This window comes from Phocoena sinus, chromosome 19 (genome assembly GCF_008692025.1).
Source record: "Phocoena sinus isolate mPhoSin1 chromosome 19, mPhoSin1.pri, whole genome shotgun sequence".
In the NCBI taxonomy this organism is placed as follows: Eukaryota; Metazoa; Chordata; class Mammalia; order Artiodactyla; family Phocoenidae; genus Phocoena; species Phocoena sinus.
In genome coordinates, this window is record NC_045781.1 from 57,625,038 (window position 1) to 57,645,415 (window position 20,378).

The 20,378-nt window shown below is 48.6% G+C and overlaps 1 protein-coding gene across 7 annotated transcripts in view; it reads right to left on the reverse strand.

Annotated features, from left to right (window-relative positions):
• The window catches only part of KLHDC4 (kelch domain containing 4), a 71,002-nt gene that overhangs the window by 17,262 nt on the left and 33,362 nt on the right, over nt 1-20,378 (reverse strand). For all 7 annotated transcript variants that reach the window (XM_032612510.1, XM_032612507.1, XM_032612513.1 and 4 more), the window contains 4 exons: nt 16,090-16,182; nt 4,666-4,825; nt 2,148-2,223; nt 78-286 (listed from right to left, as the gene is read on the reverse strand). In XM_032612510.1, the coding sequence (XP_032468401.1) occupies nt 78-286; nt 2,148-2,223; nt 4,666-4,825; nt 16,090-16,182 (538 nt within the window). The remainder of the gene's footprint in view (nt 1-77; nt 287-2,147; nt 2,224-4,665; nt 4,826-16,089; nt 16,183-20,378) is intronic.

The window sequence follows — 20,378 nt, forward strand, 5'->3', positions numbered from 1 at the left end:
GGAGGCCCTGGGCATCACTGACGGAGGTGACAGCCGGGCAGGCCCTGAGCTGGCTGCAGGTCTGGGGCCCAGGCTACCTTCAGCTGCCCCGCGAACCAGCGGTTCCTGACGGGGTCGTAGAAGTGCAGGTCGCTGAGGAAGTGGCCCTCCAGGCTCTCGTCCTCCTCGTCGTCACACACCCCCCCGAACAGCAGCGTCTGATGGTTCGGGGCCACAGCCACCGAGAAGCCGGACCTTGGGGTGGGCTTGGCTCCGGAAGGGTTGACCCGAGTCCAGGCCCATCTGCCTGATGAGGAGAGGAAATAGGGACGGTGGGCCTGCAGAATGCCATGGCCGTTATTCTGTGCCTGCGGGGCCGCACACCCCGGAGGCCATGCCTCCTCCTCAAGGGTCAGTCTGCACTGAGGTAGGGAACCTGTCCACACACCCTCCCAACACTTGCCCAGGGGCGCCATGCGGCTGTGATGTGAAGGGTGAGGGAGAGGCGGGCGCACCAGCTCCGGGGGATCCCGTACACCGTGCCTTCGGGCGGGGCCCTCCGACCTCAGACACCCCCAGAACCTCCCGTGGGCCACGCACTGTGGTCCTTCCTTCTAGGCGGGCGCCGTGTTTACGCAGCAACCCTCAAGATGTGGCCTGGCACAAAACATGTGGGAGTCTTCCCAACATGTCCAGAAAAAGGAACTGGGATGTTTTTTCTTTAGTGAACATTTAAAAGAAGCGAGAGAAGCAGCCAACAGCAAGCCTCCCCTGGAGGCGCAGCCCTAGCGGCATGCACTAGTGGGCCACAAGGTCACTCACAACAACCAGCACCTCAACGTTTAAAGAGAAGAGGAGAAGCACCAGCGTGCCCTGCACGTGGCTGCGGGAGTCGCTTTCCCGGCTGTGCCGGATGCGTCTCAGGACACGCCATGTACTTTTCACTGGGGGCCAAGGGCCTGACGACCAGACGCGGGGGCTGAACACAAGGGCTGGGGTCCCACTGCCTAGAACACAGTCCACTGTCAAGTTCAAGTGCGCTGACATGTAAAAGGGGCTCTAAACCTTGGCTCCCACGTCCCCATCAGTCACCGCAATCTGGCGTGGTTGGGACCTGAGAAACGCCTTGTATGTGACGTTTCTGCAGCCTCTGCTTGAAGAACGTCACAGCAGGAAAGAGGAACGTTCCTGCCCAGCAGGCCTCTTGTCTTACGGAGACGGGTCTCACAGGGGCCAAGGGGCAGCCAGGACCACACAGGCCCCATCCGCTCAGGCCCCTCTCCCATCACGTGCACCATGCAAACTAACCACCTCCCGACTTCTGAGCTTGAAAAATGAGCACTGGGAAGCCACCCTGGTGTCCATCAACAGAGGAACGGATATAGAAGATGTGTGTGTACACACACACACACACACACACAGGAATATCACTCAGCCATGAAAAAGAATGAAACAATGCCATTTGCAGCAACCTGGAGGGACCTAGAGATTATCATACTAAGTGAAGTCAGACAGAGAAAGACAAACACCATACGAGATCACTTATATGTGGAATCTAAAAAGACGATACAAATGAACTTATTCACAAGAGAAACAGACTCACAGACAAAGAAAACAAACTTATGCTTACCAAAGCGGAAAAGCAGGGAGGGATAAATTAGGAGTATGGGATTAACAGGTACACAATACTATATATAAAATAATTAACAAAAGACCTTCTCTATAGTACAGGAAACTCTACTCAATATTTTATAATAACCTATAAGGGAAAAGAATCTGAAAAACAACATATACACGTATGTATGACTGAATCATTTTGCTGTACACCTAAAACGAACACAACATTGTACATTAACTATACTTCAAATAAAAAACAAACAAACAAACAGTGGGCATTTCAACCCCACAAGATGCCTTCCAAAAGTCTACGTCCTAACATTAAGCAAGAACAAATGAGAGATGACACAGATGCCGTGGCCCCGCCCCCAAGAAGGGAGCTGTGGATGGACTGACATCACCTGTGTTTCTAACTCAGTGCGTCCTCAACACCCCAGAGAGGACACGGGGGCTGTTCATGGAGTGCCCCACCAGCCCTGCGACCCTCTGCCCGCTTCCCCCAGCGACACACTGACCACCCGCCTGGTCTGTCACCTGCACGGCGCATGTACCTTCTCTTCCCTCCTCAGCCTTCAGCAGGAACATGTCGGAGTGCTGGGTACCTCTGTCCACATCTTTCCTGACTCTCTGCAAAAGGAAAAGGGAGCTGTGACAAATACCACGTGCTGTGCCAAGCCACGCAAGGCCCCCCCAAGCTTGTGGTCCCGTCTTCCATGGAGGTGACTCACTAGCCTTCAGACCAGCCTCAAAATCTGAAACACAACAGGTTCCATCCAGACCGCCTCTGAACAGACAGAATAAATGACCACAGGCTGGGGACACCCCAGAGCTCTCCTCTCAGAGCTTCCTGTGGCTCCGAGCTGAGCCCTGCTCTGGATGGGCGGGGGCGCCGCAGGGACCCTCCTATCATTACACAGCCACCCTCCATCTCTAACCCCTGTGCCCTCAATTCCCATCGCCTTCCCGATAATGGGATTCAAGCTTCGGTGCGAGGATCAAACGCTCTGTGCAGAAGCCGGCACAGCCATTTAAAGAGCTTTCCTGAGCCGTAGACAGCACAGCCCACCTCCATCCGGGTCTGCTGCTTCAAACCAGGCTTCTGGCGCTGGGCAGACCACACACTTCACTCTCCCGAGCGGCACCCCCGTCCTCACGCTGCACGGAGACGGCACAGTCCTCTTTGCCAGCAGGCTAGCAGGGGAAGTGGCTGCCACTCCCATGCCCACCTTTCCAGGCACTCTCAGGAACTAAATCCACACGAGGGGCTTCCCTGGTGGCGCAGTGGTTAAGAATCCGCCTGCCAATCCAGGGGACACGGGTTCGAGCCCTGGTCCGGGAAAACCCCACATGTCGCGGAGCAACTAAGCACATGCGCCACAACTACTGAGCCTGCGCTCTAGAGCTCGCGTGCTGCAACTACTGAGCCTGCATGCCACAACTACTGAAGCCCACGCACCTAGAGCCTGTGCTCCACAAGAGAAGCCACCACAATGAGATGCCCACGCACCGCAACAAAGAGTAGCCCCCGCTCACCGCAACCAGAGAAAACCCACATGCAGCAACGAAGACCCAACACAGCCAAAAATAAATAAAATAAATTAAAAAAAATAAATCCACACGAGGCCTTGCCCACTGGCCGCACACTGCAGTAATTCAGTGCCGTCTGCTTGTGTCGCAAACTTGATCACAGCCGCGCTCCAGCCCTTCCCTCTCAGCCCCTTGCCCTCCTGCACCTGCGGGCGTCCACGGCACTGCTCCGCCGACAGCAACCTTCCTTCCTTAGAACCAACGAGCTGAGGGGAACTTTCATGCTGTCACATTTCAATACACCCCCCGAGGCCTGTACGCCAGAGCCCTCCCTGAGAACGCCGCTCTGCCCGCCCGGTGCCACGGCTTCCACACAGCGGCCGGCATGGCAGAGCCCGGGGCTGGGGAGGCAAGGAGGCTGCTCCCCATGAAGCATGTAACTCCCACTCCACCTCCCCTTCCTGACAGGGGTGATGAGAGGCCCGTGCGCTAGTCCCTCACCCAGTGGCCTGCGCTGTCCTTCCAGTAACGCGAATCACACCGGCCGGACACTCACTCTCCTCACTGGGCTAGAGGAGGACGCAGAATGTGCGTGAAGCTCTGGAGCTGTCAAACTTCCCCCAGGGCGTGCAAGGCTCTGCACGGGCTCTCAGCTCGTCCCCAACGGGACGTGGACGTTAACGCCACGGAGCGCTGACTTGGGCGTGCACCTGACAGAGCATTCCTTCCGCTGCTCGCAAATCTCTGTCTCGTACAGTATTAATGGAGCCCAAAGACATCTGAGAGAGACGTGTACCACGCAGCTCCTGTGGAGGGCGCTCCCGCCCAGAAGAACCCCAGTGCCACACCCACGCCTTTATCGCCAACTCTGGTAAATCCCCCGTGAGTGCCGACAGAGCAGCTTCTCACTGCCATCAAATGCCGAAGGCCTGGCGTGAGTGGTTCCTGAATCAAAGGGACTCGGATCATCCCCCAGCTGTCCGTGTGGCTGCAGAAAAGCCGCATTTGGGAGTCAGGCGCCGCTTTGATTGAAGTGGCATCAGCTTGACGAGGGCTTGCTGTTCATCACCCGGTTTTGCTGAGAAGCATCTACTGCGATAAAGCATCAGCTCTGGGCAGTGCACACAGCTTCTGGCGGCAGCCGCCTGTCTCGCGGGGCCCTCCCAGCTGTCACGCGTCTAGCCACACCCCAGGCAGGTCACAACCACAAATCCCAAGTCAGTTTTCCTTTCCAGAACAAGGGCTGGCCGCTGGCTGAGTGGGGGTGTGGCAGGGTGGAAGGAGGTGGCCGGGGCACCTCCCTGCCACAGCCATCATTTACGCTGCATGTTTCAGGGGCGTGTGGATAAGAACGCAACGTGACTGTAAAGAACCTTAGTATGTTCACACAGGAGCAGATCAACACCACCTCTGTCCACTTCTCATTCAACAGAAAGGACCGTTCATATTAATCTAATGAACTATTATTTGAAGTTTTCATCGCTGGTGAAACTGAAAAGGCAGCAGACAGAAGTCACTCTGCATCCCACACACGCGTCTTACCTGCTTCGAGTAGCCCCCGTAGATGACGATGCTGCCCTGGGCGGTGACGGTCATCTGGCAGCCTGACCTGGGAGTGGGCCCAGTCCCGGACGGGGACAGCCTGCTCCACGTGAAAGTGTCCAGGTTGAAGGCATACAGGTCATTGTAATAGATGTAATCTCTGTTATAATATAGGAACACAAACGAAAAGGCGGTGACATGAAAAAGTGAACTTGATCTAAAATAAAGGTACGTTTGCTACCGTATGTACTAAGTTATTGGTTTAATTGAAGTTTAAATTCATAGGAAAGGACAGCAAGCCTATGTGGGTTTGCACTTGAAGGCAGAAATAACGCTGGCCCAGAGGAGCACTGTAACATGCCTGGATCCGGAAGTCTTTTCCTTCTGGAAGTTACGTGATACACCCTTACACAGTTTACACAGTCAGTCTTGCAGAACAACTACATTAGTTTTCTGTATGTGTAACTTTAAGCGGGACAATGAACTATGTACCAATACCCTGCATCCTCAGAAGGGAGATATTACAGCTTGGCAAGGGCTGTGGAGACCCCGGGCTGGGCAGAGATGGGGCAAAGCGTTCCTGGAACTGAGAGAGAACTCCTGGAGCCCACAAGCCCGAGCCAAAGCCCAGAGGCCATGGCTGAGGCATCCAAGAGGCACAGCGGCCTTGCCCTGCTCAATGCTCCTGGGGCTTCAGTGGCAAAGGACTCAAAACACACATGGGGCCTTGAGGAGGGAGCACGTGTGTGAGGAAAGCATCGGTTCTGCCAGAGACACAGAGGCAACCGTGTGTCCTGACGGGAATTTCACAGGTGGCCACGGGCAAAGCCAAGGGGCCTCGGGTCAGAATTACACGGAAGAACGAGAGATGCTCCCCAGCTACTCCACACGGAGAGCTGGGCCCGATGTTGGCAGGAAGAAAGCATGGACGCACGGAAGGACCGAGCAGCCCCACCGGTCAGACGTGATTCCCGACTCTCCTGCTGCAGTCAGATCACCCACGTCTGGCGCCCTGCAGCCAACGCGCAGGCCACTGAGCTCCCCGGAACGCTGTCCAAAGCAGGGCACTGGGGACAGGGTGAGCCACGTGGCCTCTCCACCAAACACATCCTTCCGTGGGAGGAGGGCTTTTAAGTAGACGAACTGAGGAACCAGGGACACAGTTTTTAAAAGACTTCACCATATTCCACAGTTTTCTCAGATTTCACGTTGCAAATTTCCAGGAAAAAAAATATTCTATTCTGCACGTAGGGTAAACAACAACTGTCACTGGGTTTGAAAGATCAAACTGTACTTTGTTTAATATGGATGGTGACCACACAGATATCTGTTTGAGGAACTTCAACTTTTCTATATGTTTGAGATACTTCATAAAAAATAAGTTTAAACAAGGTAACAGATAATAGCTTTTGAAAAGCGTTCTGAGTTTGAAATGGTTCCAAGTTACAACCACTGTAAAACCTGACTCATTTTGTAACCTGTGAGTTTCAGGAGAAGGGCCTGTGTAGACCCCACTCGCTGTCCCGCACACAACAGGTGCTGAATTAACACACTGACGTCTCATGAACCCCCGTGTCTGCAATGGCAAAAAATTATTTGCTTTGTTCAGGGTTTTAAATGTAAACAACAATCCTTTAAATAAGAATTTTAAAAAACAGAGCAGGCTCTCTTCTCCAAAATGGCAAGAAACCAAACACGTGCAGGTCAGGAAACGGACCGTGGGCAGGAGGTGGACCAGGACAGGGCAGGGAGCCGGGGTGGAGGTAGGAGACGGACCAGGGGTAGGAGATTAACCAGGACAGAAAACCAGGGTGTAGGCAAGAGACAAACCAGGAGCAGGAGACGTTACCAGGGGCAGGGAGCCGAGGGGTGCAGCACGACAGAATATGGGAGTAACTGAACATCTGCAATCTTTGGTCGAGGACAAGTTCTACTACTTAACAGTTATCTTGGTTTCCTCATCTTTAACTTGAGATAATATAACCTACTCTCCCTAGAGCTTGGTTTTTAAGTGAATTCTGTAAAAACCACTTGGTGAACTTTGTGACGAGACATAAAATTTAAGCACTATTATACCCAGATTACGCCTTTAAGATACACAATCATTCCTTGTTTTATGTGAATTCGACTTTAAAAATCTCCTCCCAAAGCACTTAAGAATTATACCCTGGGAGACCTTCAAGATGGCAGAAGAGTAAGACGCGGAGATCACCTTCCTCCCCACAGATACACCAGAACACGTCTACACGCAGAACAACTCCTACAGAACACCTGCTGAATGCTGGCAGAAGACCTCAGCCGTCCCAAAAGGCAAGAAACTCCCCACGTACCTGGGTAGGGCAAAAGAAAAAAGAAAAAACAGTAACAGAAGAATAGAAACGGGACCTGCACCAGTGGGAGGGAGCCGTGAAGCAGGAAAGCTTTCCACACACTAGAAGCCCCTTCACTGGCGGAGACGGGGGGATGGCGGGGGGAAGCTTCGGAGCCACGGAGGAGAGCGCAGCAACAAGGGTGCGGAGGGCAAAGCGGAGAGATGCCTGCACAGAGGATCGATGCCGACCAGCACTCACCAGCCCGAGAGGCTTGTGCTCACGCGCCGGGGCGGGCGGGGGCTGGGGCCTGAGGCTCGGGCTTCGGAGGTCAGATCCCAGGGAGAGGACTGGGGTTGGCGGCGTGAACACAGCTGCAGGGAGTTAGTGCGCCACGGCTGGCCGGGAGGGAGTCCGGGGAAAAGTCTGGAGCTGCCGAAGAGGCAAGAGACTTTTTCTTACCTCTTTGTTTCCTGGTGCGCGAGGAGAGGGGATTAAGCGCGCTGCTTAAAGGAGCTCCAGAGACAGGCGCAAGCCGCGACTATCAGCGCGGACCCCACAGACAGGCATGAGACGCTAAGGCCGCTGCTGCCGCCACCAAGAAGCCTGTGTGCGAGCACAGGTCACTCTCCACACCTCCCCTCCAGGGAACCTGTGCATCCCGACACTGCCAGGGTCCCGGGATACAGGGACAACTTTCCCGGGAGAACACATGGCGCGCCTCAGGCTGGTGTAATGTGACGCCGGCCTCTGCCACCGCAGGCTTGCCCCGCACTCCGTGCCCCTCCCTCCCCGCCCCCCCCAGCCTGAGTGCGTCAGAGGCCCCTAATCAGCGCTCCTTTAACCCCCTCCTGTCTGAGAGAAGAACAGACGCCCTCCAGCGACCTACACGCAGAGGCGGGGCCAAATCCAAAGCTGAGTCCCTGGGAGCTGTGAGAACAAAGAGGAGAAAGGGAAATCTCTCCCAGCAGCCTCAGAAGCAGCGGATTAAAGCTCTACCATCAACCTGATGTACCTGCATCTGTGGAATACATGAATAGACAACGAGTCATCCCAAATCGAGGAGGTGGACTTTGGGAGCAACGATATTTGTATTTTTTTCCTTTTTCTCTTTTGTGGGTGTGTATGTGCATGCTTCTGTGTGTGGTTTTCTCTGTATAGCTTTGCTTTTACCATTTATCCTAGGGTTTTGTCTGTCAGGGGTATTTTGGTTTGTTTAGTATAGATTTTAGTGCTTGTTATCGGTGGATTTCTTCTTTGGTTCTATTTTTTTATTTTAATAACTTTATTTTATTGTTCTTTCTTTCCTTCTTTTTTTCTCCCTTTTATTCTGAGCCATGTGGATGATAGGGTCTTGGTGCTGCAGCCGGGTGTCAGGGTTGTGCCTCTGAGGTGGGAGAGCCTAGGTCAGGACATTGGTCCACCAGAGACCTCCCAACTCCACGTAGTATCAAACAGCGAAAATCTCCCAGAGATCTCCATCTCAACGCTAAGACCCAGCTCCACTCAACAACCAGCAAGCTACAGTGCAGGACACTCTGTGCCAAACAACTAGCAAGACAGGAACACAACCCCACCCATTAGCAGAGAGGCTGCCTAAAATCATAAGGTCACAGACACCCCAAAACACACAACCAGACGCAGACCTGCCCGAGAGAAAGACAAGGTCCAGCCTCATCCAGCAGAACACAGGCACTAGTCCCCTCCACCAGGAAGCCTACACAACTCACTGAACCAACCTTAGCCACTAGGGGCAGACAGCAAAAACAACAGGAACTACGAACCTGCAGCCTGCGAAAAGGAGACCCCAAACACAGTAAGTGAAGCAAAATGAGAAGACAGAGAAACACACAGCAGATGAAGGAGCAAGGTAAAAACCCACCAGACCTAACAAATGAAGAGGAAACTGGCAGTCTACCTGAAAAAGAATTCAGAGTAACGACAGTAAAGATGATCCAAACTCTTGGAAATAGAATGGAGAAAATACAATAAACGTTTAACAAGGAACTAAAAGAACTAAAGAGCAAGCAAACAATGAAGAACACAATAAATGAAATTAAAAATTCTCTAGAAGGAATCAATAGCAGAATAACTGAGGCAGAAGAACGGATAAGTGACCTGGAAGATAAAATAGTGGAAATAACTACTGCAGAGCAGAATGAAAAGAACTGAGGACAGAGGCTTCCCTGGTGGCACAGTGGTTAAGAATCTGCCTGCCAGTGTGGGAGACATGGGTTCAAGCCCTGGTCTGGGAAGATCCCACATGCCGCGGAGCAACTAAGCCCGTGCACCACAACTACTGAGACTGCGCCCTAGAGCCACCGAGCCACAACTACTGAGCCCGTGTACCACAAGTGCTGAAGGCCGTGCACCTAGAGCCCATGCTCCCAACAAGAGAAGCCACCACAATGAGAAGCCTGCACACTGCAACAAAGAGTAGCCCCTGCTTGCAACAACTAGAGAAAGCCCACGCGCAGCAACGAGGACCCAACGCAGCCAAAAATAAAAATAAATAAAATAAAATAAATTTATATAAAAAAAAGAATTGAGGACAGTCTCAGAGACCTCTGGAACAACATTAAACGCACCAACGCACCAACATTCAAATAACCCCACCAACATTAGGGGGTCCCAAAAGAAGAGGAGAAAAAGAAAGGGACTGAGAAAATATCTGAAGAGATGATAGCTGAAAACTTCCCTAATATGGGAAAGGAAATAGTTAATCAAGTCCAGGAAGCACAGAGAGTCCCATAGAGGATAAATCCAAGGAGAAAAACACCAAGACACGTATTAATCAAACTATCAAAAATTAAATACAAAGAAAAAGTATTAAAAGCAGCAAGGGAAAAACAACAAATAACATGCGAGGGAATCCCCATAAGGTTAACAGCTGATCTTTCAGCAGAAACTCTATAAGCCAGAAGAGAATGGCAGGACATATTTAAAGTGATGAAAGGGAAAAACCTACAACCAAGATTACTCTACCCAGCAAGGATCTCACTCAGATTTGACAGAGAAATTAAAACCTTTACAGACAAGCAAAAGCTAAGAGAATTCAGCACCACCAAACCAGCTTTACAACAAATGCTAAAGGGACTTGTCTAGGCAGGAAACACAAGAGAAGGTAGAGACCTACAATAACAAACCCAAAACAACTAAGAAAATGGTAATAGGAACATACATATTGATAATTACCCTAAATATAAATGCATTAAATACTCCAACCAAAAGACACAGACTGACTGAATGGATACAAAAACAAGACCCATATATATGCTGTCTATAAGAGACCCACTTCAGACCTAGGGACACATACAGACTGAAAGTGAGGGGATGGAAAAAGATATTCCATGCAAATGGAAATCAAAAGAAAGCGGGAGTACCAATACTCATATCAGACAAAATAGACTTTAAAATAAAGTCCAGGGCTACCCTGGTGGCGCAGTGGTTGAGAGTCCGCCTGCCGATGCAGGGGACACGGGTTCGTGCCCCGGTCTGGGAAGATCCCACATGCCTCGGAGCGGCTGGGCCCGTGAGCCATGGCCGCTGAGCCTGCGCGTCCGGAGCCTGTGCTCCGCAGCGGGAGGGGCCACAGCAGTGAGAGGCCCGCATACCGAAAAAAAAAAAAAAAACAAAAAAAATAAAATAAAGTCTATTTTATTTTAGATGTTACATAATGATCAAGGGATCAATCCAAGAAGAAGATATAACAACTGTAAACATTTATGCACCCAACATAGGAGCACCTCAATACATAAGGCAAATGCTAACAGCCATAAAAGCGGAAAGCGACAGTAACACAATCACAGTAGGGGACTTTAACACCCCACTTTCACCAATAGTCAGATCATCCGAAATGAAAATAAATAAGGAAACACAAGCTTTAAATGATACATTAAACAAGACGGACTTAATTGCTATTTATAGGACATTCCATCCAAAAACAACAGAATACACTTTCTTCTCAAGTGCTCATGGAACATTCTCTAAGACAGATCATATCCTGGGTCACAAATCAAGCCTTGATAAATTTAAGAAAACTGAAATCGTATCAAGTATCTTTTCCGATGACAACACTATGAGACTAGATATCAATTACAGGAAAAAATCTGTAAAAAATACAAACACATGGAGGCTAAACAATACACTACTTAATAACCAAGAGATTACTGAGGAAATCAAAAAATACCTAGAAACAAATGACAATGAAAACACGACGACCCAAAACCTACGGGATGCAGCAAAAGTAGTTCTAAGAGGGAAGTTTATAGCAATACAATGCTACCTTAAGAAACAAGAAACATCTCAAATAAACAACCCAACCTTACACCTAAAGCAATTAGAGAAAGAAGAACAAAGAAACCCCAAAGATAGCAGAAGGAAAAAAATCATAAAGATCAGATCAGAGATAAATGAAAAAGAAATGAAGGAAACAATAGCAAAGATCAATAAAACTAAAAGCTGGCTCTTTGAGAAGATAAACAAAATTGATAAACCACTAGCCAGACTCAGCAAGAAAAAAAGGGAGAAAACTCAAATCAGTAGAATTAGAAATGAAAAAGGAGAAGTAACAACTTACACTGCAGAAATACAAAGGATCATGAGAGATTACTACAAGCAACTCTATGCCAATAAAATGGACAACCTGGAAGAAATGGACAAATTCTTAGAAAAGCACAACCTTCCGAGACTGAACCAGGAAGAAATAGAAAATATAAACAGACCAACGCCAAGCAGTGATATTGAAACTGTGATTAAAAACCTTCCAACAAACAAAAGCCCAGGACCAGATGGATTACAGGTGAATTCTATCAAACATTTAGAGAAGAGCAACACCTATCCTTCTCAAACTCTTCCAAAATATAGCAGAGGGAGGAACACTCCCAAAGTCATTCTACGAGGCCACCATCACCCTGGTACCAAAACCAGACAAAGATGTCACAAAGAAACAAAACTACAGGCCAATATCACTGATGAACATAGGTGCAAAAATCCTCAACAAAATACCAGCAAACAGAATCCAACAGCACATTAAAAGGATCATACACCATGATCAAGTGGGGTTTACCCCAGGAATGCAAGGATTCTTCAGTATTCGCAAATCAATCAATGTGATACACCATATTAACAAATTGAAGGATAAAAACCACACGATCATCTCAATAGATGCTGAAAAGGCTTTTGAAAAACTTCAACACCCATTTATGATAAAAACCCTCCAAAAAGTAGGAATAGAGGGAACTTATCTCAACATAATAAAGGCCATATATGACAAACCCACAGCCAACATCATTCTCAATGTGAAAAACTGAAACCATTTCCACTAAGATCAGGAACAAAACAAGGTTGCCCACTCTCACCACTATTATTCAACATTGTTTTGGAAGTTTTAGCCACAGCAATCAGAGAAGAAAAAGAAATAAAAGGAATCCAAATAAGAAAAGAAGTAAAGCTGTCACTGTTTGCAGATAACATGATACTATAAATAGAGAATCCTAAAGACTCTACCAGAAAACTAGTAGAGCTAATCAATGAATTTGGTAAAGTAGCAGGAGACAAAATTAATGCACAGAAATCTCTTGCATTCCTATACACTAATTTTGAAAAATCTGAAAGAGAAATTAAGGAAACACTCCCATTTACCACTGCAACAAAGAGAATAAAAGACCTAGGAATAAACGTACCTAAGGAGACAAAAGACCTGTATGCAGAAAACTATAAGACACTGATGAAAGAAATTAAAGATGAGACAAACAGATGGAGAGATATACCGTGTTCTTGGATTGGAAGAATCAACATTGTGAAAATGACTATACTACCTAAAACAATCTACAGATTCAGTGCAATCCCTATCAAACTACCACTAGCATTTTTCACAGAACAAGAACAAAAAATTTCACAATTTGTATGGAAACACAAAAGACCCCGAATAGCCAAAGCAATCTTGAGAAAGAAAAATAGACCTGGAGGAACCAGGCTCCCTGACTCTGGACTATACTACAAAGCTACAGTAATCAAGACAGTCCGGTACTGGCACAAAACCAGAAATATACATCAACAGAAAGCCCAGAGATCAACCCACACACATATGGTCACCTTATTTTTGATAAAGGAGGCAAGAATATACAATGGAGAAAAGACAGTCTTTAAGTGGTGCTGGGAAAACTGGACAGCTACATGTAAAATAATGAAATTAGAACACTCCCTAATAACATACACAAAAATAAGCTCAAAATGGGCTTCCCTGGTGGCGCAGTGGTTGAGAGTCCGCCTGCCGATGCAGGGGACGCGGGTTCGTGCCCCGGTCCGGGAAGATCCCACATGCCGCGTAGCAGCTGGGCCCGTGAGCCATGGCCGCTGAGCCTGCGCGTCTGGAGCCTGTGCTCCGCAGCGGGAGAGGCCACAACAGTGAGAGGCCCGCGTACCGCAAAAAAAAAAAAAAAAAAAAAAAAAAGCTCAAAATGGATTAAAGACCTAAATGTAAGGCCAGAAACTATCAAACTCTTAAGAGGAAAACATAGGCAGAACACTCTATGACACAAATCACAGCAAGATGCTTTTTGACCCACCTCCTAGAGAAATGGAAATAAAAACAAAAATAAACAAATGGGACCTAATGAAACTTAAAAGCTTTTGCACAGCAAAGGAAACCATAAATAAGACGAAAAGACAACCCTCAGGAGTGGGAGAAAATATCTGCAAATGAAGCAACTGACAAAGGATTCATCTCCAAAATTTACAAGCAGCTCATGCAGCTCAATATCAAAAAAATAACCCAATCCAAAAATGGGCATAAGACCTAAATAGACATTTCTCCAAAGAAGATATACAGATTGCCAACAAACACATGAAAGAATGCTCAATATCATTAATCATTAGAGAAATGCAAATCAAAACTACAAACGAGGTATCACCTCACACCAGTCAGAATGGCCATCATCAAAAAATCTACAAACAATAAATGCTGGAGAGGGTGTGGAGAAGAGGGAACCCTTTGGCACTGTTGGTGGGAATGTAAATTGATACAGCCACTATGGAGAACAGTATGGAGGTTCCTTAAAAAACTAAAAAGAGAATTACGATATGACCCAGCAATCCCAGTACTGGGCATATACCCTGAGAAAACCATAATTCAAAAAGAGACATGTACCACAATGTTCACTGCAGCACTATTTACAATCACCAGGACATGGAAGCAACCTAAGTGTCCATCAACAGATGAAAGGATAAAGAAGATGTGGCATATATATACAATGGAATATTACTCAGCCATAAAAATAAACGAAACTGAGTTATCTGTAGTGAGGTGGATGTACCTAGAGTCTGTCACTCAGAGCGCAGTAAGTCAGAAAGAGAAAAACAAATACTGTATGCTAACACATATATATCGAACCTAAAAAAAAAAAGTTATGAAGAACCTAGGTGCAGGACAGGAATAAAGATGCAGACATAAAGAATGGACTTGAGGACATGGGGAGGGGGAAGGGTAAGCCGGGACGAAGTGAGAGAGTGGCATGGACTTATATACACTACCAAATGTAAAACAGATAGCTAGTGGGAAGCAGTTGCATAGCACAGGGAGATCAGCTCGGTGCTTTGTGACCACCTAGAGGGGTGGGATAGGGAGGGTGGGAGGGAGACGCAAGAGGAAGGAGATATGGGGATATATGCATAGCTGATTCACTTTGTTATACAGCAGAAACTAACACACCATTGTAAAGCAATTAAACTCCAATAAAGATGTTAAAAAATAAAAAAGAATTAAAAGAAAAAAGAATTATATCCCCTTTTCTCAACTAATGAAAATATTTTTTGTTCGTGAAAAAAACCTGAAACTTTAACTGAGCCAGATCGACACCAGGATGCCTCAGCTCGGGTAGGGAACAGTGAACACAGCAACGCTCGCTCCCGTTAACGTCCCGAGCGCCACTCTCTCCACATATATGTGCAAGGACTTATTTTCACGAGCCAGTGAGTATCATAAAAAATGTGTGCCAGGGGCTTCCCTGGTGGCACAGTGGTTGAGGGTCCACCTGCCGACGCAGGGGACGCGGGTTCGTGCCCCGGTCCGGGAAGATCCCACATGCCGCAGAGCGGCTAGGCCCGTGAGCCATGGCCACTGAGCCTGTGCGTCCGGAGCCTGTGCTCCGCAACGGGAGAGGCCACAACAGTGAGAGGCCCACGTACCGCAAAAAAAAACCAAAAAAAGTGTGCCAATGGAGTCACACTGAAAAAAGTGTGTGTGCTGCCACCACAACGAGTTGATGAGTATGTTATTTTTTAAAGGAGTAGGGAACAGAGGAGCATGTGAAACGAGGCACCAGCGAGAAACCCATCCACCCACCTTGTCTGACACGGCCCGAGGTCAGAGGAAACGCACCACCTGCGGGGCCTGCACCAGGCATCAGAGCAGTCTGGACATCTTACCCAGAGCCTTAGCGTTTTACAACAGTGGCAGGAACTAACCTGTTCACCAAGTGTCTTCTTTTTCTGGACTGAACTAATAAGGACATTCAAGAAAGAATCAGTATAGATGATGGGCTTAAAACCCCCGGAGAACATGCCGCCAGGCTGGGCACATAAGCACTGTGGCGACACAACCAGGCACAGCAGACCTGGATGTCCCCTCAGGTCCCTCTGCAGGATGCAAGCTGCCACATGTTCCCCATCGGGCGGATTTTAAAGTTATTTTAGCCTCGTGCTTCTCAAAGTGGGGTTCCCTGGCCAGCAGCATCACCTGGAGACTGAAGAAATGCAGATTCTCAGCCCAATCCCAGGCCAGTGGAGTCACAAATCAGAGTCTGAACAAGCCTTTCAGAGGATTCTCAATAGGCTGAAGTTCGAGAGCCAATCTTAGATAGGATTGGCCACATTACTTGCAGGCCTTGGTGCAAAATAAAACTGTGGGAACCTCTGTTCAGTAATTATGAAGAATCCCACGACAGTGACAACAGAGCATTAAACCAAGCTCAGGGCCCTCCTCTGCAGCTGCCCAGGCCGTTGGCCCTGGTTTAAGGGATGGGCAGCATTTTCCACGTGTATTCAGAATGGTTCTTCACATAAGGAGCCCACTCCTTACAGCTCCAGGAGACATGGTCCTCCTGTTTGTACTGACCTTGTACTCTCATGGAAGCCACCAAAAAGGATTAACTGTCTCTTCCAGGCCACCATCCGATGTCCACTCCGTCCTGAAGGACCGCCTGGTGATCTAAAATTGAACAAAAAAAAAAGAGGAGCTTGGCAGATGGCGGAAGAGTAGGACGTGGAGCTCACCTCCTCCCACAAACACCAAAATACATGTACAAGTGGAACGACTCGCACAGAACATCTACGGAACGCTGGCACAAGACCTCAGACTTCGAAAGCACAAGAAAACCTTCACGTAACTGGGTAGAACAAAAGGAAAAATTTTTTAAAAAGTGAAAGGAGTTGGGACGGGACCTACACCCCAGAGAGGGAGGTGTGAAGGAGGAAAGGTTGCTGCACCGTGGGAAGTCCACTCATCATCAGGGAGATCAGCCTGGACAGACGGGGAGCTCTGAAGCCTCTGAGGGGAGCGTAACAGCCAGTTTGCGGGAGGCAACACGGAGAGTGCCCTGCACAGACAGTCGGTACAGCTGCCCTGCACTCCCCAGCCTGAGAAACTCATCCACAGGCACGGGGGGCGGCTGGGTGCTGAAGCTTGGGCTTCGGAGGTCAGACCCAGGGAGAGGACCAGAGCTGGCACACGGAGACAGCCTGAAGAGGCTGGACTGTGGCAACTGGGGGTGTGCTCAGAAGAAGCCTGGGCCTGTCAGAGAGGCAAGGCGCCATTGTTGGGGGGCATGTAAGGAGAGAAGCCGGACCACCATAAAAGCTTCCTTCCTTGTGCACGTGCTCTCAGTCAACAGGACACCACCTACACAAGCTCTGAGCTGGGTGTGAGCCGCCACCACCATCATGGGCTCTAGAGGCGGGCATGGGCCATCGCCACTGTAAGACACACACAAGCAGACCCGAAGCGCTGCCCCCTGCTGTCCTGGGAGTGCACAGGTCACGACCACGAAGCCCGCGAGCAGGCCCCAAGCGCTGCCCCTGCTGTCCCAGGAGTGCACGGGCTGTTGCTGCTACCACAAGACCCATGAAGAGGTGCCAAGTGCTGCCTGCACTGTCTCCGGAGGGCATCGGCCACCACCACGAAGAGACCCGCCAGCAGGCCCCAGTCATTGTGCCCTCGCGGGAGCATGCGGGCTGCCACCGCCACTACGAGAACTGGGAGCAGGGGCCAATCGCTGCCCCCGCTGCCCAAAAGGATCAGGGGCCGCGGCCACTGCAGGGAGACCAACAAGAGGCGCTGATCGCCGCCCCCGCCACACCAGGAGCGCACGGGCCACCGCACCTGCACGCCCCGTATCAAGGGGATAACGTCCAGCATACACTGAGGAAAGAGGCAGCAAGCATCCAGACTGAAAGCAACCCCTCAAAGCCAGACAAGATGGCGGAGTAGAGGATCGCGCTCACCTCCTCTCAAGAAAACTCCAAAATCACAGCTAACTGCTAAACAACTATCAACAAAAAAGATTGGAGGGCTTCCCTGGTAGTGCAGTGGTTAAGAATCCACCTGCCAATGCAGGGGACATGGGTTCGGGCCCGGGTCCGGCAAGATCCCACATGCCGCGGAGCAACTAAGCCCGTGCACCACAACTACTGAGCCTGCGCTCTAGAGCCCGCGAACCACAACTACTGAGCCCTCGTGCCACAACTACTGAAGCCCACGAGCCACGACTACTAAAGCCCGTGAACCACAGCTACTGAAGCCCGCACACCTAGAGTCCACGCTCCGCTACAAGAGAAGCCACCACAATGACAAGCCCACACACTGCAATGAAGAGTAGCCCCCACTCACCACAACTGGAGAAAGCCTGCGCGCAGCAACAAAGACCCAACTCAGCCATAAGTAAACAAACAAACAAGCAAATTTTTTAAAAAAGACTGGAACCTACGAAAAAAGATATTTTACACCCAAAGACAAAGAAGAAGCCACAACGAGATGGTAGGAAGGGCACTTTCACAATATAATCAAATTCCATACCCACCAGGTGGGTGACCAACAAACTGGAAAACAATTATACGGTAGAGGTCCTCCCACAGGAGTGAGAATTCTGAGCCCCACGTCAGGCTCCCCAGCCTGAGGGTCTGGCCTCAGGAGGAAGAGCCCCCAGAGCTCTTGGCTTTCCAGGCCAGCAGGGCTTGAGTGCAGGAGCTCCACAGGACTGGGGGAAACAAGAGACTCCACTCCTGGAGGGCACACACAAGATTTCGCGGGCTATGGGACCCAGCACAAAGCAGTGACTCCACTGGAGCCTGGGACAGACATACCTGCGGGTCTTGGACGGTCTCCTGGGGAGGCAGGGATCAGCTGCGGCTCACTGTGGGGGCAAGGACACTAGCGACAGCGACAGAGGCCCCAGGGAATATGATCAACGTGAGCTCTCCTGCAGGTCACCATCTTGGCACCAAGACCTGGCCCCACCCAACAGCCAGCAGGCTCTAGTGCTGGGATGCCTCAGGCCAAACAACCAGCAGGGGAAACACAGCCCCACCCATCGGCAGACAGCCTGCCTAAAGTTGTAATGAGCTCACAGTTACCTCTAAGCACACCCCCTAACATGGGCCTGTCCACCAGAGGGACAAGACCCAGCTCCACCCACCAGTGGGCTGGCTCCAGTCCCTCCCACCAGGAAGCCAGCACAAGCCCAGCACCAACCTCACCTACCAAGGGCAGACACCAAAAACAAGAGGAACTGCAATCCTGCAGCCTGCAGAAAGGAGACCACAAACACAGAAAGTTAGACAAAAAGAGATGACAAAGAAATATGTGCCAGATGAAGGAACAAGATAAAAACCCAGAAGAACAACTAAGTGAAGTGGAGATAGGCAAGCTACTTGAAAAAGAATTCAAAGTAATTATAGTAAAGATGACCCAAGATCTCAGAAAAAGAATGGAGGCACAGACCGAGAAGATACAAGAAATGTTTAATAAAGAGCTAGAAGATTTAAAGAACAAACAGACGAACAACACAATAACTGAAATGAAAACTACACTGAAAAGAATCGACAGCAGAATAAATGAGGCAGAAGAATGAATAAATGAGCTGGACAACAGAGTGGTGGAAATTATTGCCACAGACCAGAATAAAGAAAAAAGAATGAAAAGAAATAAGGACAGCCTCAGAGACCTTTGAGACAACGTGAGACACATCAACATTCACAATATAGAACTCCTAGAAGAAGAGAGAGAAAGGGTCCAAGAAAATAGTTGAAGATATTATAGCTGAACACTTCCCTAACATGGGAAAGGAAACACTCACTCAAGTCCAGTAAGTGCAGAGAGTCCCATGCAGGATAAACCCAAGGAGGAACACGCCAAGACACATATTAACGAAATTGACAAAAATTAAAGACAAAGAGAAAATATTAAAAGCAACAAGGGAAAAGCAACAAGTATCATACAAGGGAATCCCCATAAGGTTTTTTCAGCAGAAACTCTGCAGGCCAGAAGTGAGTGGCATGATACACTTAAAGTAATGAAAGGGAAAAAGCTACAACCAAGAATACTCTACCCAGCAAGGCTCTCGTTCAGATTCGAAAGAGAAATCGGAAGTTTTACAGACAAGCAAAAGCTAAGATAATTCAGCACCACCAAACCAGCTTTACAGCAAATGCTAAAGGAACTTCTCTAGGTGGAAAAGAAAAGGTCACAACTAGAAACAAGAAAATTATGAATGGGAAAGCTCACCAGTAAAGGCAAACACACAGTAAAGGTAGGAAATCACCCACACACAAATATGATATCAAAACCAGCCATCGTGAGAAGAGGAAAGTACAGATGCAGGATATAGGAAGTGTGTTTGAAATTAAGAGACCAGCAACTTAAAACAATCTTGTATATATTCAATATATAGGCTGCTTTACCAAAACCTCATGGGAACCGCAAACCAAAAATCTACAATAGGTACAACAGACACACACACAAAAAAAGCAATCCAAACACAAGACTACGATAGTCATCAAATCACAAGAGAAGAAGACAAAAGAAGAAGGGAAGAAAAAAGACCTGCAAAAACAAATCCAAAACAATTAACAAAATGGCAATAAGAACATACATATCGAGAATTACCTTATATGGAAATGGTTTAAAGGCTCCAAACGAAAGACAAAGACTGCCTGAAATGGATACAAAAACAAGACCCATATATACGCTGTCTACAAGAGACCCACTTCAGATCTAGGGACACATACAGTTTGAAAGTGAGGGGATGGAAAAAGGTATCCCATGCAAATAGAAATCAAAAGAAAGCTGGAGTAGCAATACTCATATCAGACAAAATAGACTTTAAAATAAAGACTGTTACAAAAAACAAA